Source organism: Ambystoma mexicanum, chromosome 8, assembly GCF_040938575.1.
Source record: "Ambystoma mexicanum isolate Mex_15411 chromosome 8, UKY_AmexF1_1, whole genome shotgun sequence".
Lineage (NCBI taxonomy): Eukaryota > Metazoa > Chordata > Amphibia > Caudata > Ambystomatidae > Ambystoma > Ambystoma mexicanum.
In genome coordinates this window covers 668,758,254-668,785,017 of record NC_090929.1, presented here as the reverse complement: position 1 = coordinate 668,785,017, position 26,764 = coordinate 668,758,254, and the positions used below count along the sequence as shown (strand labels likewise).

The 26,764-nt window shown below is 46.4% G+C and overlaps 1 protein-coding gene across 1 annotated transcript in view; it reads right to left on the bottom strand.

Moving 5' to 3' along the window:
• The window catches only part of TP53TG5 (TP53 target 5), a 167,254-nt gene extending 149,269 nt beyond the window's left edge, over positions 1-17,985 (bottom strand). Inside the window, exons 1-2 of the mRNA XM_069612173.1 lie at positions 17,801-17,985; positions 17,619-17,699 (exon numbers count right to left, since the gene is read on the bottom strand). Of these exons, the coding sequence (XP_069468274.1) occupies positions 17,619-17,699; positions 17,801-17,929 (210 nt within the window). The 5' untranslated portion in view covers positions 17,930-17,985. The remainder of the gene's footprint in view (positions 1-17,618; positions 17,700-17,800) is intronic.
• Positions 17,986-26,764: the final 8,779 nt, after the last annotated feature.

The following is a 26,764-nucleotide window of genomic DNA, read 5'->3' as shown; positions in this document are numbered from 1 at the left end:
ACAATGGGGAAGTTTGTTCGCTGATATTATTTCTCTTCTTAAGCCTTCCATTCGCTTTAACAATGGCTTGTCAGTTGTATCAACTCACGTTTGCAGTTTAACGGCACAGACAATGCGTTCGCTGATACTGTTGATTTAAGGTATGGTGCTCTGATGCAGAGCTGCGTGGTGATTGCCGTATCTCTGAAACTCACCGGCTCTTGAATGATTTCTCTGTTTACACTGCTACCACAATGGTTAGGGGTCTTCATTCAGCACCAGTCTTCAGGATTACGGAATCAGCCCGGCTCAGCAATTCTTCCTGCTGCCCAAACTGTGCACACAGGGTTAGGATTTTTAAAGCCAGTGTCAAGAAACGTTGTTTTGGCGCGTATCGCTCCCCACAGTTTGCCACAGCTCCTACTGGTTATCTCATTTTGCTGTTCCTCAGACAGGTATCCCTGTTTTCCATGTTGCACTCACTCTTGCTGGGCTGGTCTCTTTTTGTACACATGCAGCCCCTTGACAGGCTGAAGGTGTGCATGCTTCATTAGACCTGCCTGACCATATTGTAAGGGACATGCCTGACCCTCCACAGCTCTTAGCAGGCATCTTCCTCGTCCTAGTACCAGATAAGTGAAAGAGTTTAGTCTTCATTGCTCTTAGTTGCCTCTTCTTCGTACCAGTGTCAAGAGTTAGTTAGGGGGAAAATAAGGGGAGCTGGGTTACAATAGCCCATAAAGGTTGGGGAAGGGCTGGGTTGGTTGTCACTAGGAAAAGGGGATACCATGTCTTGTCCAAGGGTACCCCACTCCCATTTCCCAAGGATCCTCCACCCAGGTGATCCCCCTCAGTTCCCCCTCCCAGGGTCCGGATCCAATAGCAATGGCCTTTCCCTGGCCACCTGCACAGAGGATGCAAGGGGTCTAGGAGTGAGAATACCCTCAGGTTTCTCACAATATTAGCAAATGCGGATATCAAGCCAACGCTATCATGCATCGGGGGTGCTTTGAACATGCATGTGGCACACACAACCAGAGAATGATAGGCATGACATAACCATAATCAAGATGCTGCAGTGGCCAGTAAGGCAGAGAACACCTACCCAGCATATTCAGGGGCCTGATGACGCGCACTTCCCACTGGTAGTCCTCTGGGCAATTCTGGGATAGAAGCCAAAGTTCCAGGGGGCTAATCCGGCCCAGAGCTTGGGCCAGGATGGTGTAGAGGTGGAGTCAGATACCCCCACTCAAAGCTCCGACCCCATGTCACCTATATGTTGGAATCAGAAATGATGACATGTGCAATTCCAGTAAGAATGTCTATACTGCAGAAAACCTTCAAGACAAGGTTCTCATTGAGAAAACCATACATAAATGTGCGAAGACGTGTTCTTTTGGATGAAGTGCCAGAAGAAATGTGTATTTCAAAGCGAGAAAAGCCTGATGACGTCATGCGAAGTAAGAACTGACGCCCCCAGAAAAGATGAACAAGGTGAAAAACATACACAATACACATTCTCTAAGAGCTGAAGAAGAGGTGGTAATGATGAGCAACATTTTGGGCTCGAGATGAAGATACTTATGCTATAGAAATGCTGAAGAATATGTAAATCAGTTTACACTTGTACAGATGCAGAAATGCAAGTAGGGAAAAGTAATCATAAGACTGGCTACATAGTGAATTAGATTGCTGCAATGCGCCAATGTATATGTATAGGAATGTACAGAACTGGATGTTCCACAATGCACTTTAGCAGGCTTGAATCCTGTGAGTGAAAAAGATTTTCAGTGTGTGACACAGTTGGAAATTACTGATGACAAGGTGAATTTTGAGAAAGGCTTGGCTGGCCCAGCACCAAGTAGACCAGGCCACAGTGAAATGGATGCCTGTCAAAAAAGGCTACAACGAACGTGAGAAAAGAACAAACTCCTGTTTGTGTTACAAGCAACTTGGTGGACCTGTTCTTGTAACACATTACTCGCCTTCATGGGATCCCGCAGTGTATTGTCTCAGACTAGGGTCCACAATTCACCTCACGCTTCTGGCAAGCCTTCTGCAAGTCAGTGGGAATCGATATGCGGCTGTCCGCCAGTTATCATCCTGAGACAGATGGACAGACAGAACGTCTCGACCAAACGTTAGAGCAATACCTATGCTGCATGACCCAGGGAAGAGAAGGCTCTTGGGCACAAGTTATATGGTTAGCGGAGCTGGCTTACAACAACACTCTGCATTCATCCACAAAATTAACAACTTTCTTCTGCACGTATGGATATCACCCACGTTTCCAGCCAGTACCCCAATCTGAGGCAGCAACAGTCCCAGCCTCACAGTCTCGACAGAAACAATTAGAGGCAATACAACACAACCTAACGACAGCCAAAGAGTCTTATAAACAATACGCAGATAACAAACGAAGACCGAGTCCAGCTTATCAGGTGGGAGACAAAGTGTGGCTGTCCACACGTAATCTGTACCTCCAAGGCCTGTGGAAATTCCAACCTCGTTTCATTGGTCCATTCCCAGTTGAGGCCATAATCAACCCAGTGGCAATCAGATTGACTTTACCACGACAAATGCAAATCCATCCAGTCTGTCATGTCGCATTGTTCAAACCTGCACCGGCATCCATCAGACAAAGGAAACCCCTGCCCATCTGAGTAGACGGAATCCCAGAATATGAAGTCAACGCTATCCTAGATTCCCTTCTAAGAAAGCGAAACTTATGGTACCTGATAGATTGGGTGCGGTATGGCCCAGAAGAGCGGTCCTGGGAACCAGCACAAAATATACATGCTCCTCGACTGCTCTGCCAATTCAACCAGACTCACCCCATAAAACCAGGGCCTGTGAGAGGGAGGGGGAGTACTGTCAGGGCTAGACATGTGGTAGGGACTTTGTGCCCTACATATAATGCCAGTTTGTATAGGCGTAAACCTACAACTAAGTTTTCCAAAAGGATTCTTCATCCTTTTTTCAGGAAGAGCATTCAGGAACCAGGAAAGACTAAAAGACTACAATTCCCAGCAGGCCCATGTGCCCACGAGCCTGCTGACAGGAGAAAAGCCCAACCCAGCCAAACGCGCATGCGTGAGCCGCGCCCGAAGGGCGTTGCTCACAATACTGGAACTCAGAGGGAGAAGACATGCTTTTCTGCATTCCGGCAGGCGAACCCAGAGCGGGGCATCCACCCGCCTGAACAAACACAGGCCCTGCTCTCCAATACAGGTAAGAGAAGCACATTAGCTCCGACTCATGGAAATTAATGTTATGGGTGTATGTGACACGTGGTGGTTACCGTAACACTTAGCAAAGCATGCCGCACTGGGAAAAGGCAATTAACAGAGCATGCAGAATTTAGGGAAAGACTAACCAGCGTGTTTAGGCTGATTTGCGTAGACTAATGTGCATGAAATTCACACAGGCTGTTGTGCTGGCAGCTAGTGATACATAGTGCCAGGACATTTGGGATACTGCGTTCATGGTGACAGTAACCATGAACAACAAGGCCACAGAAACAGTGGTCGCAAGGCGTGCAAACTGCTTTTGTGTTGCCGCAACGAATACGCTGCGCATATTAACGATTTCCTTTGGTATATTCCAGCAGAGCTCACCAAACGCACTCAGATCCGTACAAGCTCGCTCTGGCCAGGCATGGACAAGACATCCGCAGCTAAGTAGCAGTTCTTTTGTTTCTGTAAAGGCAATGCCTAATGTATGTTGTTTTAGGCACAGCAAAGCCTAGTGTTATTTTGGTTTAGACAGGGCAATGCCTATTGATATGTAGATTTGAGCACTATATGTACAGTGAGGAAACATATGTGTCTCATGCAGTGTGCAGGCTGATTTCAAGCCCACAGTAGGCTTACAGCCTTCTGGTTACAAGCCCCAGGCAAAGGTTTCCATCAATCAAGTGCACCCCTGGGTGTGTCCACCCAGCTGAGTATCTAGTTTGGAGCTACAGGCAAAAGCTCTGTGAAACCCTTGTCAAGCAAGTGTGTCTGTGGGTGTGCGTAGTGTATGCTAGGGCGGAGTGCAACACCACAGCAGCGGCAGGAGCCGAGGAGCATGTTACCCTAAAACTCCCCTTCCCCATCCACAACTTCTACCTAACCCTCTTTCCGGTGATCCTCGAACCCCCAAACTATCCAACCAATGGACCCTAACCCTCTTTCCCTGGTGGGTTGCGCAAGGCTGTGGTATACTCAGTTCCCAGGTGCCAAGACCCAACAGGGAGGTAGGTGTTCGTGCTGCCTCTGCGCCAATCAAGATACAGACCTGACAGTCGCAGGGGATTGGGAGGAGAATGCCCAAAGGTGAGACATGGTATTCCCCCCTTCCCAATTGTCCACCAATCAACTCTCCCTCAGCCTTTATGGGGTATTTCCAATCTCACCCCATCTCCCCCTCCCCATTTCCAATAAGTTGTGGGACGAGGAAGAGGCGATCGAGAGCTATGAGCATTACCTATAGGAACAGCATGGAGAGGCAAAGAGGCAAAGGCCTACTAAATAGCACCATTAGGCTGTCCCACTAGAGTCAGACAAGGTCAGCCACTTTACTACAACCGTGCACACCTGACTCCACTTGACTCTCCACTACACTATAAAAGGTGTGGTTCTGCCAGAAGCAATGAATGAGCTGGGGTTGCTGGATGGAACTTGGAGACTAAGGAGCAGAAGGCTGCAGCGAGAGGTGCACAGAAGATCCAGTGCAGTTCGGGACACCGAGACGCTGGACCAGAGGGGCTGCAGCGTGGCGAGGAAGCAGTGTCTCCAAGGAGCCAGAGCGAAACGAATTGCAGGCTATTGGCTGTGTCCAGGCCAGTGCTCAATCCCCTGGGACGTGTGCCGGTCCCAGGGATGTCTGAGGGGCCGGTGATAAGACCCTAACCTCAATCCAAGACCCTGGAGAACTGCTCGTAGCATGCGGGTGGCTGGAACAGGAGCAGAAGCAGTGGAAGCTGGCAAGAGGCCTGACGATTGAAAACAAGAGAAAGCAAAGTGAGAGAAAGTGTGCTACCTGCAAGGAAACTGAAAAGACAGGAAGAGCAAGAGAAAGTGCGCTAGCAGCACAAAGACAAAAACAAGATAGAAATAAAGTGAACCGAAAACAAAGAGTGGGTTCAAACGACCCAAAAGCGGGGAAAAGGGTGCAGGTGACTTGAAATAGAAAAGACAGAAGAAAAAATTGAAAGAAAAAGAAAGGAAAGCAAAGAGAGGGTGCAAGCGACCCGAAAATAGGGAAAAGGGTGTGAGCAACCTAAAACCAAAACATAGTGTGTAAGACGCATGGGAACAGGAAGTATGGGAATGGGAAATGGGAAATGAAGATGCAACAGTGGCGGCTGGTGAGTTTGAAAGCTGGTGGGGTGTAAATTTGCCAGGGCGAATTCAGTAGTGAGCGCGCGCAGCGCGCGAACCACCCCCCTAAAAAATTTGGGAAAAATGGCCTACAAAAATGTGAAATTTACTGTCCAAAAAACCCACCAAAACATGAAAAAAAGCATTCGAAACTCACTGGCATTCTCTCAACCCTGGAGAAAGGGGTTAGGGGCGACACCCAGTGCTCTTATGGGGTGATGCCTAAATGAGCTGTTGCATCCTCCAATTCCCCATTAATGAGGCAGGCTTTCGCAACAGTTGAAAGGCAATCAGTGGGGAATTAATATGGCGTGCAGCGAATGAGTAAGGTGAAAACACTTAACCCTGGAAGGCAATCGTTTGGAAAATGTAAATATCTCAAGACCGGGCATTCTGTGACCATAGTTTTATTAGATACTGCCCTGTAGGACAAAGAAAGTTGTGGAGCAAAAAACATACTTTGAAACTCATTTCCATACCCAGAATACATTGCTCAGATGCTCCGAACTGGGGGTGAACTTCCAAGGATGACTATTAGGTGGCGCTGTGCCGCGACTGGTGTACCTGAATTGCCTATTCTGCTCTCACAGTTTTATTTTCGAGGTAGTGTGCCCATTGCCCGAGACAAGTGTACAACATTTCGAAGCTGTCAACGTGGAGTGCTAGACTCTGCCACAACCAAAACAATTGTGATTCTGGGGAAATCACTGTATGTGCCAGCAGCTCAACTTGTAAGTAAATGTTATGCAAACATGTTGAAAAAAAAAGAAAAACGAACTGCCCTCAAGTGTCCCAACTTGTAAATATAGGTATTGCAAACATGTGGAAAAAAAGAAAAATGAACTATGCCCAGTGTCTGAAATTATAAATATATGTTATGCAAATATGTTCAAAAAGAGGAAACATGATTTGTGCTGTAGATTGCCCAGAACATACGTAGACAATCTATCGCTCATAGCGTGCCACACATGTCAATGAAAGGAGCACATGGGGGCGCTGTTCTCTGGACCTGCACGCCTAGCATTGTGTCCTCCCCAGTGGCAGTTAGGAGCTGCGATGGGCGTGAAAAGTCTTGGGAGCAGAAGGAGAGGGGCCCTCCACTCCAGAGACCCTGCTCATCCCACCACAGCACTGCTGCAGATCTCGTCCCATAACAGCCTGTGTGACTGGGAGCTCATAGTGACTGCCGGAGCTGAAACATGGAGCTACTGCATGCAGTGGATATCAGCCTGACAGTGTGATGGGGTCTCTGGCTCCCTGCAGCCCTCTGTGCCCAGACATAACTCCTTCATACCCGCAGTGCACAGGAAGGGTTCAGCAAAAGTGTGCTAAAAAGGGCTAAAACACCCTCATCATACTTGCTGCGGGCTGATTCTGAAGAGTTAAACTATTTAAATGAAGCCATTACCTTCACACACCTGTCCTCTCAAATCAGCTCTATGTAAAGTGGCCCTTGGAGTGGGAGGAATGGAGTGGCCCGTGGCTGAGCCATTTAACAGCTCACAATACGTCCACAATCTAAGCAGCGTAAATTACACCACTAATTCAATGTCCTGCTGCAGCACACCTCTGTGCACTCCACAGTTCCAGGCAGCCTTGATATCGCTCTTGATCTGTGAAATGCACTGGTAGGTATAATAGTCATTAGGCCTGGCCTGGCCTATACACTATAGATTCCTTGCCACAGCGCCCCCACACTGTTGGCAAAGGAAATGCAGCATCCTAAGCTAAAAGAGATTCAATCAGAGAAGTTCTCTGATTGAATCTCTTTTAGCTTCTCTCTTTTTTTCTGGGGGGGCGGCGCCCGGCTGTCCTATCACAGCAGCCGCCACTGAGATGCAAGGGTGCATGAAACAGTAAAGAGAAGTGTGCAAGAGGCACAGCACAGTGAAAGGTAGGTGCAAGTGTGCACGACAGAAAAGGAAGTGTGCAAAAATCACTGTGAAGTGGAAAAGAACAAAGTGAAAGAGGCACAAAAGGGAAAAGGTGCCCAAAGAAAGGTGCAGAGAATAAGGAGAGGGGCTAGAAGTCAGAGTGGTCGCACCTGGGAGGAGCAAAGAGCCCGGCATTCTTGAAAGTCTCTGATACTAACCCCATGAAAGAATTATACATTGAAAGATGCATCCTGACATGGAGAACTTTTTGTTTAAAGACCCAAGAGGCCTAAGCTTGGGAAAGGGAACCCTGCGAGTCATGACAGAACCTGCGTCTTTTTGTTTGGAAATGGAAGAATCGAAGCTTGGGGAAGGGAACCCCACGAGACCCAGAGACCTTGTGAACTTGCTGCAAAAGCCCTATGTGGAAGGTTCCGAGGGCAACCCCTTTGAGTTGAACTATTTTTGAAACTGTCAGAACTACAACTATTGGTAAGGCTACCTGAAACCAACTGTGGTTTATATTTCCTTTTGAGACACCATTTTCTTTTAAGGAAACCCCCTATCACATTTGGTCTAAGAGTGAGGGCAAGCACAGGTTTAGACAGAGATGAATTTTGGTTTTGGACTTATGGACATCGACAGCCCTTAGAAGCATCAGCTGAGGGAACTACCCCCTTAGAGTTAGTGCTGAGTAGGCCTTACACCAACCCCACAAAGTTTGACAATAAAGGTTTTTAAATTGTTACTTTTGAGTCTGTGTCCCTCTTGATACCATGCCTGTCTCAAAGAGCGCTCCTCCTTTCTGAAGAGCCTGCTTCCTAGCACTCTATGTTACTCCATCACCCTGCTTCCCACTCTCCTTACCCTTACAGCACTTTTCCATCATGCCACCATCCTTAATTTATCACTTCCTCCACTATCCCGTTCCTATGTTATTCTGTCTTGTCCTCATCCTTGGTTTATGTTTCCACCTTCACCTGCAACATCTGGTCTATATGTATATGTCTTAGACACATTATTCAGATCTACATTACCAACCTGAGGGTTATCTGCATTTAGTGATGTTGAAGTACATGTTTCAAAAAAGGAAAGGGGGTCAATAAGTAGTGAAGATGTGATATCCATTAGATCCCCTATATATTTGACCTCAGCGATCTCAGTGACAATATCTAAATCAGGATTTAAAATAGGGGACAATCGTGGTCCTCCAGGGCAATGTTGTGCACCCATAGCAGTAATCGTCACATTGGAAGGCGGAACCAGCATTACCCCCAACTCAGTCGCATTATCGGTCAAGGCAACAACATTGGCATTGGGGCAACTCACCACATCCTGGGTAGCAACATAGTGAAACTTATTTGGTATTATAGGGATAGACCCATAATTATTTGAGGATTTTGCCACCTCTTCCATTTCTACTACAATCGGGGTTGACTGTGCAGACCCAGAAATAACGCATTAAATTAGTTTGGAGCCCAAACATCCTGACGACTTATTTAGCTCTGCCACAATTTCCTGCGCAGCGCTTTCTTCATCGATCCGCTCCATAGAGTTTATTTTGGGTAAGTATGAGGTCATTTTATTAGCATTTAGAGCAGTGGTGGCTCTAGTTATAATTTGAGGAGGGCAGATACGTCTTCCCGCCTCAGGGGCTTTATCATAGCCGGGACAGATAATGACCGACCAGATACGTCCTTGTCCTCAGATACGACCAAACGTGAGATCATCAAGCTCTTTGCGGGCGGACATTGCTGCAAAATGTAGCAACATGTAGCAACACATCAGCCGACGAGGAGGTAACACTGTCTATAAGCCTAAAGAAGAGGAATAATGCGTCGACCAGTGATTCAACAGTTACACAGATATAACACCAGTATATTCGAAGCAGACACAAACCACCACTGGATAAGCAAGCAGAGTCGAAATTGAAATGCACATGTAAAAGCCGTGCTAAGGGGACACCAGCAGCTCTCCTTATCTTACCTAACCAGAATGATCAACAGGGCTACTACAGTCGCCAAGAACACAAAGCAGGAGAAAAGGGTTCTAGGAATAAGACCAGATGGGGTCAAAAGCAGGGTCTGAGGGCTCTGCGCAGACAGTGACACAGCGAACAGCCAACAGCACTTAAAAAGGGCACTTCTAAATGTGTGCCCACTTATAAGTCAGTTCTGGGTAAATGGGGTGGGACTTCCTGGTGTGCAATCTGCAAGTAAGGATAGTAAAGAAAAAATATGAAAAAAGAGCTAGGCTCTACCAAATGGAAAGCAGGCACTAAGGTATGGAGGAAAAAGGAGTTTCCAGCCTTCGTTAGGAAAGAGGTAAGTCCAATTGTAGTCCGAGTAGTAAGATCTTCGGCAGCCAGCCAACAGCACTTCAAAAGGGCACTTCCAAATTAATTAAATTGCAAAAATGAAGGGGGGTCCTGGGTGTCCCTCTGCCAGACATTAGTCCCGGTTACAAGAGCTGTACCCTGATGTAAGTATTTTTGGATCTCACCCTAAGTTACTAGGGGAATCCAGACGTGGACTCCTTGCTCACTAATCTTAGAGAGGCAAAGCTCCACCCTACTGAGGAGGTCCCACCAGACCGAAACACATGTCTGGGATTGCTGTTGGTAATCTTGTTCAGAGGAGAATTGCCTAGCTTTTCGGTGCTGGACTGCCCCAGGACAGGACAAAGATTGATATGTTTTGCATATTTCTCCTCTGTGAAAGATAGTATGCTAAAGAACATGGGTAAGGCTCTCGTAACTGGGACTAATGTCCGGTAGAGGAATTCCCTGGACACCCCTTGTTTTTTGCATTCTTTTCTTATAGTACATAGTTTACATAAAAACACAATCCCAAACACCAACCGTACAGAATTAAATAGTGATCTTCTCTTTAAAATTGAATAAACTTTACAATACCTGTAAAGAATGATTACATTATGTTAAAAATCATTTTATTACAAAATGTTGATCATCCCTCTCCTTCTTGTACCTGTACTCTTTGCCCCAAGCACTCGCCCCAATCAAATTCACACAACATAAATCAAACATGGTTTGATGAAACTTCTCTCCCTCCATCCCCAGATGATTACTTTATTGAAATTCCAAACTCTCCCATTTATGTTTCCCATTCTGATACCTGATCACTTTCATAAATACAGTAATTGTTTCTACTATAAATATCTTGTATATTATTGTGTAATACATTCTTATTACTTTTTTAAAACCCCAATCAAAAGTCTGCAAATATCTCGTCCATACGGAGGGTCTGCTTGCGTAATGGGTGCGTCCCTGGACATTGCGCCCTGTCCATGCATGTCTGGTCTCGCAAGACACATTTTAAATTAGTCCACAGATAACGCACCTGTTTGCAAACATCCCCACACTTTCGCACATCATCTCCCCTCTGCCAATGTCCACGGACACCCGTCGCCACCAGGGATGCTCATCATGTCACTGCGTTCTTGCGTCATGCCAAAATGTCTGCGGACAGTGTCTGTGACCGCAGACGGTTTGAAACTGCATTTTCGGCCAATCTAGAATGTTTCAAGTTGAAAGTTTAACCTTCAAAAGCTCCTAGACCTATTCTTAGCTAATCTGGCAACTTTTTTCAAGATCTGTTTTCAACCTGGTAGTCCGCGGACGGTTCCTCTGAAGGGACTCACCCATTACCTTTAGTCATTCTCAATCTGGCAGACCAGGAGAGACCATATTTTCAGAGCTACTTACAGGAGTTCAAGAATGGCATTTGTCATGACCATCTCACCTCCCAGGGGCCACCACCATCTCACCTGGAGAGGGGAACAATCACGATAATGCGGAGGAGGATGACAAAAAAACAGGAAGATGAGGTAGAGGAAGTTCCTACCTCCAGCACCCAGGCAGAATTATGGGTGTGGCTGTTTTTTTAAACCGTTGGGGGTGTACCAAAAGTTTGGGCTACCAAGGTTCAATGCATTGAGGGCAGGGTCGTACTCAGTCGCGGACTACCTGGGCAGTACTCTTTTGTGACCATCTCTATGTGACACCACCGGTGCTCTAAGAATGGTTATTTCTTTCTCAGGTAGAAGTAAGTTATCTTCCTCTACCCCATCTTCCTTAACTGCCCCTACCACCACACAGGCTACTCCTGTGGGGCAGAGGATCCCACCGGCTGCATCACATGCCATACAGAACACTGTTGACCCTTACCTTTCGAAAGTCAAATTACTCTGTTTGTGCTGTGACCCACCACTCTGCAGGGGGAGCAGTTTCAGAGTGGTTTCGGGGCCGCGGTGAAGTAGCATGAGAAACATTGCCAACTACCTTAAATTTATGGCACGCCCAACATCTTCCTCTGTCCACCAGCCCCTTCGTATCTGTGGTTGGTGTCCCTTCCCTCCCTTCCCACCCCCACCTTACCTCCACATCTGTCCTACAAATTTTTTTTTTTTTTAAATACACAAGCCAGAAAGACAGCAAAAAAAAGGTTCCTTTAGGACCCACCTTATACAGTTAAAATCGAAAATAAAAATAAACATCACAGGACCTTTTGCAGTATGCATAGTCTGTGGACAATACGAAGGTCTGCGGACATCTGGAAAATTCCAGATGTGGAGTGGGAGGAGTAAAATCAATTAACTTGTTTTTCATTCAGAAATGGTGGCTCTTAAAAGAACAATTGTTTTAGGGTTTTATATACTGCACGAACAAATGTTCTACTGAACTTAATTTTTTTTTACTTTCACAAAAAGCACTTATAATTTAGATATTCAAAAGAAAAATCTGATTTCCGACATCAGTCAAATGCATTGCATCTCCTTGAAAAATATTTACACCATCCAACTTGATATTTGCGTTGTCTAAAGATGCCATTCCTAAACCAAATTAAAAAGTGCATACACCTTTATTGACATGCTGTCTAGCTTCTTCCATTTCAGAACAAAACAAGTTTTGACTTTCATGGATTTCAGAAAAATTATCTCCGCTCTCCACACACTCTGCTTCTTCATAGCCATAGCCACAGCCATCTTCACTATACATAACAAATAAAAGACTTACTATCCTTTACCTCTGTACACTTCAACTCCTCCTCCACAACCACAAAACCTGATTAGCTAGTTCCCCAATGTCCTCTTCCATGCCAGGCATCCTTAAAAGACCCGGGTGGCACATGCAGGTCAGCGGACACCATTGGACAGGGCAGCCCTTCTACCTGCACTGGCCACAACCACCAAAACAGAATTAAACCAAAAAACAAGTACGTACAATGCACCTTCAAATGACAAAACTCACCCTGATAGCGGACCTAAATTTCAATACAATAATCCTCTCAAACTCTCTGTGCACTTGGTCGGATCACCACACCATATCTTTTGAGATCCAAGACATCAGTCATCCACCACCCACTGACAAATGAGTTCCCCCCGCCCTAACACGAAACAACCGCCTGATCACCTTGGAGAATATACTCCCCCTACTCCAGCCTATCACCAAACCTCACAAGAACTTAGATACGGATCCTACCAAGCTGGTGGACCTATACAACCAAAACCTACTCCAAGCTCTTGACCAAGAAGCTACGCTCAAATTGAGGAAAGCTAAGCCACCAGCACATTTAAACAAATCGTTATCACTTGATTTGAAAGCCTTACGTAAAACCAAAAGATGCTCAGAAGCCAGCTGGAGAAAAAAAACGTCAGTCCAGATTAGGGAAATCTTTCACATTGCCTCCAATGCCTACAAAGCTGCTATTCTGAAAACTAAAAGCGAAATTTTCAATACTAGAATTCAAAATGCCAAGTCCAGCTCCAATGAGCTCTTCTCCATTCACAAATCGTTGGAATCACCCATCTCCACACCAGGCTCATACAATAAAGATGCCCTCTGGTGTGGCAACATCCAAAAAGCCCTATTAGACAAAATTGCATTACTACAAGCAAAAAACGTAAGCAAAAAAACTCAGCCTTGCATCAACTGCCAAACCAAACGAACTCCACCCTTTGCCATCCAAACCCTGCAGCATTTTCAAATTCACCCCAGTCATATCCAAAGAGGTTGGAACTATCATTGTGAGCCTTAAGCCATCTAGATGCCTAGGTGACATCTGCCCTGCTACAATCATAAAGGGGGGCAAAGGAATGTGCTCCATTTATCACCTCCTTCATTAACACATCATGTGCCTCCTGCTCTGTCCCTAAAAATCTTAAAGATGCCTGGGCCATGCCTCTCATCAAAAAAACCTAACCTCGACCCTAGCATCCTGAACATTTACAGACCCATAGCAACCGTGCCTTTTCTTTTGAAAATACAAAATAAAGCAGCCTACATCCAAATACAGAATCATCTCGAAGCCAACAATCTCCTGGGCCTCCGGCAATCCAGATTTAGATATAGACATGGTACAGAGACTGCCCCTCTGGACTTAAAAATCCAGATGGATGAAGCTAAAGACAAGGGAAAGCCAGCCATACTCCTCCTGTTAGACCTATCGGCAGTTATTCGACTACAACATCCTAACTACTCATCTAACCACAGCAGCCTCCTTTTCCACCAAAGCTGCTGCCTGGGTCTATTGCTTTCTCTCGGACAGAACCATGAGGGTGTTTTCTCCTTCAGCAGCTGCAGAACCCTCTTCAATTACACGTGGAGTCATGCAGGGCTCCTGTGTCTTCCCAACACTTTATAACATCTTTACAAAGCTTCTATTTGACCCCCTCGATGACATGGGCATATCATATACTAATTATGCGGACGATACGCAAATTCTCATCACTCTCTCAGGCACATATGACAATGACTCCACACTCATAAACGAAATTTACAGCACAATTCAAGCATGGATGGCCAAGCATGGTCTTTGTCTCAATCAAGACAAGACCGAGCTACTACTGCTCATCGGCTCTAGGCAACGACTCAATAAACTAGATACCCAGTATACCTCTTTTAACATCGATGGGAACAATATCGAGGATGCCAAAATGCTAGGAGTCTATATGGACTCCACCCTCTTCATCTCTAGACAAGTAAATGCAACAGCCTCAGCAACGGCATACACTTCCAAATTAATAAACGCATGCAGACCTTTCTTGTCCACCAACAGCTGTATCACACTGGCAAATGGCACTCATACTCTCGAAACTGGACTATTGCAACACTTTATACTTAGGCACCAGCCCGCAAAACCTAAATAAGTTCAAGTGTTGCAAAGCAATGCCTTCAGAACGGCCCTAAATATTCCTCGCTCTAACCACATCTCACAAACTAGACGTAACACCAACTGGCTCCCGATACATGACAGGATCACAGTCAGAACCTTAATGATCACCCACAAATGTCTGTCAAATTCAGCCCCTAAGTACCTGGTTGACAAATTCTCAAGACAGCAATCCTCTAGACCTACCAGAACCAACTACTTACATTGCCTCAACATTCCCAAATTCAAACTGCTCAAATCCGGAGGGACTAGCTTCCCAGTGCTGGCAGGCAAGACTTGGAATCTGTGCCTTTTCCTCTAAGAGTTGAACCATCTTTTCCATCCTTTAGAAACAAAGTAAAATCCTGGCTCTTCTCCCAGCTTAATTAATGCCGCCACTACACCTCTGTCTCTATACTGATGCTCAATCTGTGTGCCATCATAAGAACCTACGCCTAGATATGTAAAACTAGGCATTTGCCATCGTAGGTCTTACATTAGAACTCTATCTACATCTTCTTAGAACATTGTATATTATTGTATATTACTCTCCTGCCAAGTGAAATTATGCGACTTGATCTGTAACACAAGTTAACTCCCTTCAATGTTTCGCACTGCACTTTTCTGTCATTGTATGTATTCATCATTCCTAGTACTATTATTACCAGTTTGTAACAATTGTTGTATATTCAAGAAAAGCAAACAGATACCTTTGGGTTCGGTGTGCTATACAAGCAAATAAACTAAACTAAACTAAATAAACTAAACTGAACCTCCCGACTCCCAAAGAAGTCAGCGGACACTAAAATTGACTGCGGACTCAGTGGCACCTGAAATGCTTTTATTCACCTATAGAAACAGCTCCAAATCAACTTTATTCCACCCTCCTACCCATTCCAGGCCACCAAATACCCCGACATCTGTTTTCCAGACTTTTTTCTCACTGCGCTGTCCGCGGTTAGCAGTGCTGCGAACACGGCGGCACCTGCAAACCTTTTTTTCACCTATAGAAACAGTTCCATATCAACTTTATTTCACACCCCCACACTTTCCAGGCCCTTGTTGGGCAGGAGATGGTCCTAACCCACCCCCTTTGTCCCAATCGGGGTAAATAAACTGTGTGGGCCAAGGGGGGAGACGCCTCCATGCCCACGACACTCATCCGCACAAGATAACAAACAATTGCATGAATAACTTAGTGTATGTTTCGACAATGAGACACCATTTTCTATTAGGCCAGGTGCCATCTTTTTACTTGGCCCAAAAATCATCACTCTGTAAAATCAGCTCTCCCATCCCCAGTACCTCGTACAGAGAGCCCAAGACATTGCCATGCCCTGCCAGCTCCGCAAGACTTGTTCTCACGGAAGTACAGCCGTTCCAAGTTGCAAATCTTTAGTATCTTTTCTGAAAAGAACGTGCCCTGCGGAGAGCGTGAGACAGAGACAGGCCTCGGCCCAATTGCCCATTCATCTCCACTAAACTGCCTGTGCCCTCGAAACCCCCACCCCGCCATGCCAGTGACCACCAGCCCTGACCCCCAACTGCCTTTCATTCTGATCCACATCTGACCCCCCTCGCACTGACCATTCCAGAACACCTACCATAGACTTAATCTTGTGCAGCAGTATATTTCCCCAAAACCAAGACACGTCTGTTCGTATCATGAAAGGAAAGGCAGAATGTAGATGAAACCCCCTAGGTGGGTACCTGGGAGGGAACTGCACTATCAAAGGGGCCCTGAATGTATAGGTCAGCATGCCAGTATATTATTCCCTCTTTCCTAAGTACCCCCATTCCTGTGATGATCAGGTGTTCACCATTATTCTTGATTTGTTAGTGCCTGCTGTTTAGCTTGGTTAGCATTGTAGCGCCTCTTTGCCATGACCTTCACCGCGGAGATGAGCCCAGATGACCACATGCACCATGATCGACTGAGAAGCAACAACCAATGGAGCCCAAGCATCCCATATGGAGCTTGGTTAAGTATATGTTTCCAGCCAATCAACTATGCTGATGTGTTTCCTACGTATGACGTCCGCAGACATCACGCCAGACTCTGATTCGTCCAGAGGCATCCGCGGACTCCGAATCAGGAAATGAGTCCGCAGACCGGACCCAGATAGCACAAATTCTTCATTACTGACTTTTTGGCAATTTTTTAAAAAACGACTGGATCGATTTACGCCAAATTTTAAAAAGCATGATTTCGGGACCAAAGCTGACACTCCTAGTGCAAATTTGGTAAAAAGCTGTGCAGTTGTTTGGGCTGTAGGTGCAAGCAAAACTATTTTTCCATTGCCTATATGAGGATTTCCACACATTTTTGGACCACATCACTGTAACTTTACTCCCACTGGACAAAGCCGCACCAAACTTCGCAAAATCATTCTGAAGGGGGCATATATTTATTTTTGCAAATTTTGGTGAGGATGTGCATGGGGAGGGCAAAGTTATCTGCCACCCGAAAAGTGTTCTTTCTACGAGTTGAGCTCTTAACCATAACTACAGGGCCGATACCGCAGGCCCTGTAATTTATATGTATACCACAACCCGCTCGCTCACTAAAATTCTCTTGCCCCTTGTATTGGAATTCAGATGTACTTCATGACTGCCTTCATTGCAAAATTCCTAGCAGAACCTCCTCAACCAGTAAAGAGCCAGTACACAATATTACCTCATCACACGTGTACAAGTAAGCAATGTCAGGGCCATCCCTGGGAATCCACCCACCAATTGACATATATACCACTTCCACGTCCGTTACTTTTGGAGACTTGTTGCCATGACATACTGTCAGGTAATTTCACTCCCATGTGCCCTAACGTCCGCCCTTCACTGCTTCCGGGTTTATATGCTCATGTAACAGTGTAATTCATATGTACTTGTTTACTCAATGGAGAGCGTTTCTTATAGAGGTGCTTGAGCACTCAGATAAAAATACAAATAACATAACCCAAACGCACGGTCGGCAATAAACACCAGCGAACACACAACAATCAAAAATACACACATATGGGCACAGTAATCGAGATGCACAGACACTAACTACACACACACACAACCACACAAACACAGAGATGGGGAATGCATCCACAAAACACCAGACAGAAGCCGAGTGGCACACACCTACACATGCAGTACACAGTGATTACACCTGCAGAGGGGCTCGTGTCATGTTGGCATTGGCTGGAGGACGGTGTGGTGGGTAAATATGTCATCGCTCTTACTGTCTTCAGGTGCCTCTTGTCATGCTCCAGCTTCCCAGTGTACAGACACTTCCTGCTGCGCCGGCACGACTCATGTTTCACCTGCTCAGAAAAGTCAAGGGGAAAAGTGGGTTTCTCGCGAGACTTAAAAACATGGCGCACATCCCATCATCTCTAGCAGTACACTCTAAAAGCGGTTGTACCATATGCTCCGCGCTCTTCCCTGTAGTTTTTCTTCTGCCCTTCCCGGTTTTCCCTTTCACTGCCACCATCTCACTGCTAGAAGGGGAGATGTTCACCTCTTTTCGGGGGGCTTTTCCACGGACAGGCATGGGCAGTTCCGTTCGTCCAGTTAATAATGTTTCCCCCCCCCTCAGGTCTTGATGTCTATGTTCCCTTGAGACTCCCACAACAGGTAGACAAAGGCGGGGTGACCTCACAAGACAGGCCGTGAGATCACCTCGGTGTCAGACACTTCACAGCTCTGTAGTGGCCGGGTATGGAGGACAATGAGGCTATGGAATGGACCGAATGAAAGTAGAGGATGCGACAGGATAAAGTATTATAATGGACGGCCACCAAGGCAAATCATCCACAAGGATTACGGTACAGCATGGGCAGCAACAAACGCATGGAATGGATTAAAATGACGGAAGAGTGTACACAAGTATGGTCATTGGCCCAGGTAAAGGCTGGGCATGGAGCAAGATAGAGGATGCGCTTGGCCCAGGGAAAGGCAGGGCATACCGTGGTAAGGGCAATGCAATGACTAAGAAAAAGGCATGGCCCCCATCCACGGAAAGGGTCTCAGATTAAACGCAAGGCTATCGACCTACATTAAGGTACTGTATGTTTATTGGCCGAGGGCTGAAATGGAATACAGCCAGATAAGAGCATGGGGGCAGTCTATGTATGGCCAGGGCTTTGACAGGGATAAAGGCAGGAATTAAACTGGGGCCTTAAATCTGGTTAAGGACATGGGATTTATCGGAGACGTTTTTATGGGAGGGCAAAAGGGGCACTTGCCCCGGGCCCCCAGCTTGCAGGGGGGCCCACAAGGCTGCCTGATTTAAATAAGTAAGATTCCATTGTTCACCAGACTTAAATAGCATAGGTCAAGATATTGTATGGCATGTTGCTGAGGCTCTAAACCTATTGCCTGTCTGTTTTGACAAGTGCATTCTTCCTTGATCAGTTCATCATGTAATGCTTTCTGTGTTCGCTGTGCTATACATAGTGCGTGATCCTTACAGCACAACTCCTGGAGCATTATTTCCTTCCTGTGCGAATTATGTTGATCATGTACAAAAGCCACAGTTGAAATGCATATTGATAATTTGAAGCCACAATGGTTCAGAAGTTAGCTCAGTGTGTTAAGCACTCATTGCAGAGATATGCGTTCATATGCAAGATTAGAATGGTATATTCCAGCAAGGTTGGCTGAGCCTTTGTCTGAAGTTTATAAACCTGCCTGCATATGTACTCTTATTTGCAGCACAACAGGTGCTATTATCAGCAATGTCCCTGCACCAGATAGGGGTTGTTATAGAAACAAACATGCAATTGTTAGAAACCTGGCAGTACTCCCATGCCTACTCCCCGGGGGTCCTGCGCTGAAATAGCCAGGGGAGGTCCATCATTTTTGGATCCTGATCCGGGGGTGGACAAGCGAGGGAGGATTATCTGAGTGGAGGGTCTTCAGGAATTGGGGATGGAGTACCGACAGGCGAAACATGGTATCCCCCTTTTCCGGAAAGCGACCTCCCTAACACCCCCTCTGCCTTTGTGGGCTATTGTGACCCTAGCCCCATGCAAAAACCTACACTTCCCCTATTAATCTGCTGCAGGTGTATAAAATGTGGGGCATTCAGCAGTGCAGAGAGCAGCAGCAGGTAGGCTGCGTGGCTGAGTCCAGCAGAGGATCCCTGACTTGCAAGGAACTGGCGTTCTGGAAGTGCGCAGCAAGGAGACAGAGAGAAAACAGCTGGAGGAGACTGATGAGCCGGCATGCTACCCCGTGGCAGAGCAGAGGCTCTGGAGTGAAGAGACGAGGGAACCATGTCTCCAGGGAGCCAGTGTTGTTAAGAAGGGAAGGCCGTGCATAGGGCCGACCTTCCCTTAACTAAGCCGCGTGTGCTCGTTCTCCTGCCGTGGCCAGGAGTGTCTGAGGGGCAGGTGGTGAGACCCTGACCTCAGCTGCAGTGTTCTTGAAGCAGATAGCCTGAAAGAGAAAGCAAAATCACTGCTTGAGAGTCTGAAGTACAGGGAGTCTCGCAATGTGATACGCGCAGCTAATTTCTATGTAGTGAGGGTATGCAGAATCAAAGGAAATCCATTATTGCAGTCCACCACGATTGCGAAACAATCAGATAATGCGGACTTGAAAAGAAGAAATACACACAAAGTATCTGAATGAAGGCGCGGGAAGGGAAAACCCAGTGTCAAGGCCTTCAGAGTGAAAGTACTGTATGCAGCAAGACAGTGGTTGCATAAGGAAGATTACATTGTCGAAAGTCTCGGGGAACTCGAAGAAGGAAATTGGTATCCCGAGGGGAGCTTTGTGAGGTACAAAGTGCAAGCAAGAGGCTCTGGCAATCCAGAAACACAGTGAGAGCCGCCAGAAGGCTGTACACGAGAAAGGAATACTTTTAAAGGGCCACAGCCAATAAAGCCCAGCCAAGCCTAGTAAACTAAGTTAACAGACAGGGAGTGGCCAGAACTAGGAGACCCAGGCCTTGGGGTTCGCGACTTGTAATGGGTGGACTGCGCGGTCTGACAACTACGTCCAGACCAGGGGGAGCCTGAAAGTGCAACACATGGGTGGGGAAGGGAACCCCAGAAGTGTTTGTTAATAACTACAACAGCTACACCTAAGAGCTTAGACTTGGGAAAGGGAACCCTCAGTCTAAAAGGTACTGTGGACATTAAGGCAAAAGACAAAGTGCTGCTTTCTGAGTTCAGGTAAGAGAAGCCTAAGAAACCAGCTGGACATTTGTTGTTTGTATATCTGAGAAAACCAAACCAGAGGATTGGGAAGCTGAACAAAAGAACTGTAAGCTGTTAAGGTACTGTGACATTTAATTGAAGTGAATCCTGAAACCTTGTGGACCTTTACTCCCTAAGTGTCCGGAACTTGGGGAAGGGAGCTGTGGGAGAAGCTCCTGAAAGACACTGTCATATGATTTTGGAACACTTATTTAGTTTGAACCTTCCAGCACATTGTTAGAATTGGAGGTAAGGGCAAGTATAGGTTGTGACACATACATCATTTTACTTTGGACTTTTAGACACAGACTGGCCTTAGATACATCAGTTGAGAGAAGTCCCCTCTTAGAGTTAGGGCAAGTTATGTGTTATACCCATCCTGAAGTTTTAAATAAAGGTTTTCCAACTGGATCTCTTGTGTTTGTGTCTAACTGTTGATACCATGTCTGTCTCGCATTCATGGTGAAGTTCTAGAAATTGGTTTGTTCAGATGGGGTGTTGTAAAACCTAGGCAATCACCTCCAGATATGAGCAGGAACATTTAGTCCAAGAGGTGAATAAGTATCCAAATTCAAGACTGTGGAACCAAAGGGTTCAAGCTTGTATCCTGGCTTTGCCAGCAGACGATACAGTGATCCTGGTCAAATCATCTAATATCTCTTTCATTACTGTGCTGTCTTCTGTGACGTTTGCGTTCTCGCATGCTGGTGGCATCGTTTAGACCATGGGTGCACAGCATACGGCCCGCGGGCCAGTTGCGGCCCACCATGCTGTTTTGTCCGACCCACGAGGCACAAAGACTTTCCTAATGGAGGGCTGCCCGCAAGTAGCATCGGCCGGCCTTCATTAGGAAAGTCTTTGTTGTCTTCCGGGCCGGACAAAACACTGGCCCTCCTTGGCTCAGCACACACGCACCACGTCGCTCCTACGAGCCACGCAGTGCGTGTGTGCTGCACCAATGGAGTGCCAGCACTACGGCTGGCGTGGTCCATAAGGCTTGATGCCGGAAGGCATTTCAGCCTTGGACCACGCCAGCTGTAGTACGATTCCAGTTACCTCACCTGGAGAAACTGGCCATCTCCCAGCTTAACCTCCATGCTGAATATGTTGGTAATCTTCATGACCATCAATCCGGCTTCAGAGCGGCCAGAAGCACGGAAACTGCTCTCCTGAACATCCGTGAGGACCTGCTCCTGAACCTCGATTCCAACACTCCCTGTGTTCTCATTCTGCTCGATCTCTCCTCTGCCTTTGACACTGTCAACCATGCCATCCTGCTCAACCGTCTCCGTGATAACCTGGGTATCACTGGTCAGGCTCTGGCATGGCTGACCTCTTTCCTTTCCGGTCGACCCTCCCAGGTCCAAATGGGCTCCTTCCTCTCTGACATCTTTTTCTCCACCTGTGGTGTCCCCCAGGGATCCAACCTCTCTCCCTGGCTTTTCAATCAGTATCTGGCACTCCTTGCCCACCGCATCGCCGCTCTCTGCCCCCACTTTCAGTGCTATGCGGACGATACCCAGCTCATTTTCAGGCTACCCTCGGCCTCCTCCTCTCCTTCCCTCATCTCCGACTGTCTGTCTGCTATCCAGGAATGGTGTGCCGCCAATGACCTCTGCCTTAAAGCCAGTAAGACTGAGATTCTACTCATCGGCACACCCACTCCCTCCTTTCCTGCAGCTCTCTGGCTGGCCTCCCTTGGCCCTCTTCCTGCCCCTACCTGCAAAGCTAAAAACCTCGGGGTCATCTTCGACTCCACACTCTCCTTCTCTCCTCATATTTCTGACGTCTCTAAGAAGTCACACTACCAGCTGCACCTCCTCAGAGGTATTCTTCCCTTCCTCTCCTTCCCCCAGAAGCTCACTGTCTCCCGAGCCCTGGTTCTCTTAAGGCTGGACTACTGTAACAGCCTCTATCTTAATCTGCCTGCCTCCACTCTCCGCCCTCTGCAACTTATCCAGAACAGAACTGCGAGACTTGTCCTTGGCCTCAAGCCCAGGGACCGTATCTCTCCAGGACTGAAATCTCTTCACTGGCTCCCAGTGGCTGCGAGGATTAAGTTCAAAACCCTCTGCATTGTCCACAAGGCCTTCTGGGGCCTGGGGCCACAATACCTTCAACTCTCTCTTCCTAAATATCTGCCTTCACGAGCCCTTCGCTCATCCGTCTCCAACTCCCTCATGGTAAGCCGCTTCTCGAAGCAACGAGCTGGGGGTAGATCTCTCTCCGCAGCAGGGGCCTCCCTCTGGAACAGCCTTCCTGCCTCCCTGAAACTTGAGGAGAACCATCTCCGGTTCCGGAAGCACCTCAAAACCTTCCTCTTCGCTTCTGCCTTCTCTCTCCCTCTCCCCTGCTAAACCTGCTAAACTCCCCACTGAAGTTTGCACTAAACCTGCATCTGGGCCACTCTGTGACCTCGGTCCAGGGCCCAGCCACTCTCCACTTGCACTGCCTCCCTGGCTCCCCCTGCACTGTGGGACTGTCACTGCATCCCTACAGCCCCCTTCCCAGCACTTGCTCTGCACTTACCTCGCACTTGCCACCAGCTGGCCCTTTTATTATTATTTATTATTTTATTACGCTACTTACCTTGTACTGCACTTTCCCCCCCACCTCCTCCCCCTGCACTTTCTCCTTTTCCCCTTACCTCTGCACTTGCGCGATCTGAATGACACCTGGCCTAGTAGGATCGTTTGTCTGTCTTCCCCTTGTTTCCCCCCCTCCCTGCCTCGTCGCGCCTTGAAACACTTGTGTATAGGCGCGTTACAAATACCATATCATATCATATCATATCACCAGCGTTGCAGCTTACCTGCCTTCCAGCACGTCTCCGGTAAGTGGTCTGTTTGTGTTTTTATGTGTCGGGTCTGTTTTGCTGTATGTTTGTGTTGTGTATGTTGGGGTGGGGGGTGTCGGGTGTGTATGAATGTTTGGTTTTGAATGTTTTTGTTTGTGTATGTTGAGATGCGGGGGTGGGGGGGTGTCGTATGTTTATGAATGTTTGGTTTTGAATGTTTTTTGTGTATGTTGAGATGCAGGGGTGGGGGGGTGTCGGATGTGTATGAATGTTTGGTTTTGAATGTTTGTTTTGTGTATGTTGAGATGCAGGGGAGGAAGGGTATTGGATGTGCATGAATGTTTGGTTTTGAATGTTTGTGTTTTGTATGTTGAGATGCTGGGGTGGGGAGGGTCGGATGTGTATGAATGTTTAGTTTTCAATGTTTTTTTGTGTATGTTGAGATGCGGGGTGGGGTGGGGGTGTCGGATGTGTATGAATGTTTGGTTTTGAATGTTTGTTTTGTGTATGTTGCGATGTGGGGGTGGGGGGTGTCGGATGTGCATGAATGTTTGGTTTTTAATGTTTTTTTGTATATGTTGAGATGCAGGGGTTGGGGGGTCTCGGATGTGTATGAATGTTTGGTTTTGAATGTTTGTTTTGTGTATGTTGAGATGTGGGGGTGGGGGGTGTCGGATGTGTATGAATGTTTGGTTTTGAATGTTTGTTTAGTGTATGTTGAGATGCGGGGGTGGGTCCCTGGACCTAGTATGATAGTAACAAATGTTTGCCCCCTACCCCCACTTACTATCCCCTCTCCCTCTCCAGCACTATCTGAAATGTCGTCAGGCCTAGTACGATAATAGCTTGTTTTGTTCCTCTCCCTCCTTTCTCCTCCCCACTCCCTCACCTTGTGTAATTCTCCAGCTCTACCAGAAATGTTGTCAGGCCTAGGACGGTAGTCGCCTGTCTGTTCCCATTTCCTTCCTATCTGTGTCATAGCACTTGCACTATCTGAAATGTTGCTAGGCCGAGTACGATAGTTAATTTCGCATTCTTGTTGTTCATGGGCTGTAAGAATGTTTTGTTTTTTCCCTTGTTCCCTCCCTTGTCGAGAAGTGCTTTGAAACACATTGTGTATGGGCGCTATATAAATAAACTATCATAGCATATCATTAGAGATGTTGGGCCAGAGTGTCAAGGGTCAGCAGTGGGTGTGGTTTATTTGTACATTCCTAAAGCTTTCAAAACCAGCTGCAGCCTTTTTCTAGTATGGTCCTGGATGATGTCGTTTCCTGTAATTTTGCAACTAAACCTCGATCAAGCGTTTGAGACCCATTGAGTGTGGGTAATTGTTACCTTTCTACAACTCCATCAAGCATTGTTCAGGGGGATAGATGCACAATGAAATTGATTGGAGAAGGTAACTGCTCTTTGAGGGCAAGCTTAACTGCAAAAGGACAGTTGCTGCACACTACGAATCATACATTCAAGTGGACAGTTTGAGTTATTTGATCCAGATTTTATGGAAGGAAATGGCTTGCAATATTCAAACTGGTAGTACTCCCAGAAGAACCTATTTCTCTGGCGCAATATGGTAGAGCTCCTGTCAGTTTTGCCCTGGCCAGGAAGAAACTGAGATCAGTTTCTTTGTATGTTCACTAAAGTAATTGGTCATCCTGTGATAATTCCTTTCAAAAGCTCATCATTTGGCAACAGCTTGTGCTTTGAAATGTTATTTTTTTTTAAAGAATGTCCTCAATTTCCACCTTAATCTCAAACATAGCAGTTTGATATGCTATGCAGCCCGCTATTCCTGAAAGTATCCATCAATAAGTGCATGAAAAGGCATGCTGGCAAGGCTATGTTCTTTATCTGATCTAGTTCTTTTGTCACTTCTAGGATTCTCAAAAAAGTATATAATTTGTATATACGCTAGACTTGGACCGTCGTAGTGGGAGCATAACAGTGGAGTTTGTATCTTTATCCAAAGATGTCCCTGCCAATGTTCAGTGCAGTAAACAAACAGGATGTCTTTGGCCAGAAAAAAACAGAATCTGAATGTGCCACCATTGCGAGTTATAAGGTTGCACAGCTTATTGCAAGGTCAGCACGTCCTTTCACAGATGGGGATTTCGTTAAAGACTGCCTGATGGAGATTTGCGAGGCAGTGTGTAAAGAAAAAAAAGATGCTTTTACAAATGTTCCCCTTTCACGCATGAGTATCCAGAGGCGTATTGTAGACATGGCTGACAATTGTTACAGCCAACTGAAAATGCGGTGTAAGGATGTCAAGTTCTTTTCAGCTGCCCTTGATGAGAGCACAGATGCAAGTGACACAGCCCAACTCTTAATTTTCATTCGGGGGGGGTCGATAATCAATGCAAAGTATTTCAGAAACTGGCTTCCCTGGTATATTTGCATGGCAGGACTACTGGTGCTGACATTTTTAATGCCTTTCAAAAAGTCATCGATGATTTAAATTTACCATGGGATGCTTTGGTAGGCGTGACGACTGATGGGACGCCAGCCATGGTTGGGGAGCAAAATGGGTTTATTGGCTGCTTGATAAGGCACTTGGGCGAGAAGGCTGTCCATTAAAAAAATTATCACTGCATCATCCACCAGGAGGCATTATGTGCAAAACATTTGAAATTCACTGAAGTGATGGACTTTGTTGTGAAAACGGTTAATGTTGTCCATGCACGCTCTTTAAATCACTGATTGTTTCAGGCGTTTTTAGAAGAGGTAAAGGCGGATTATGGTGATGTCCTATATCACACTGATGTTCGATGGCTTAGTCGTGGAAATGTGCTGAAGCGATTCTTTGCTTTACGGCACAAGATAAAAGCATTCCTTGATGAAAAGGGAATGGACACTTATGTCATGCAAGATATTGACTGGGTAGCTGACTTTGCTTTTCTGACTGACTTGACAGGCCATTTCACTGATTTAAATTTAAAGTTGCAAGGAAGCCAAAATCTCATATCGGATCTGTTTGAGGCAGCTTGTGCCTTTGAAATAAAGTTAAGGCTTCTGACAGCCCAGCTGGAGAAAGGGATGCTGGTACACTACCCCGCATGTGCAGAGGTTTTCCCCCATGACAAGTATGTAGGATGGTATTGGCATGTGAAGGTCCTGAAGGAACTGCAAAATGTTTTTGAGAATCGTTTCTCACAATTCAAATCCCAGCGAGCCTCTTTTAAACTTTTTGCAGACCCTTTCTCTGCTGATGTTGACAGTGTGCAACCTGAACTGCAACTGGAACTGATTGAACTTCAGTACTGTAATGCCCTCAAAAATAAGCACAGAGAGATGTCTTTGTTAGTCTTCTATCAGTCTCTGGACACTGCTCAATTCCCCAATCTGTCACGGGAAGCATTAAAGATGGTATCTATGTTTGGCA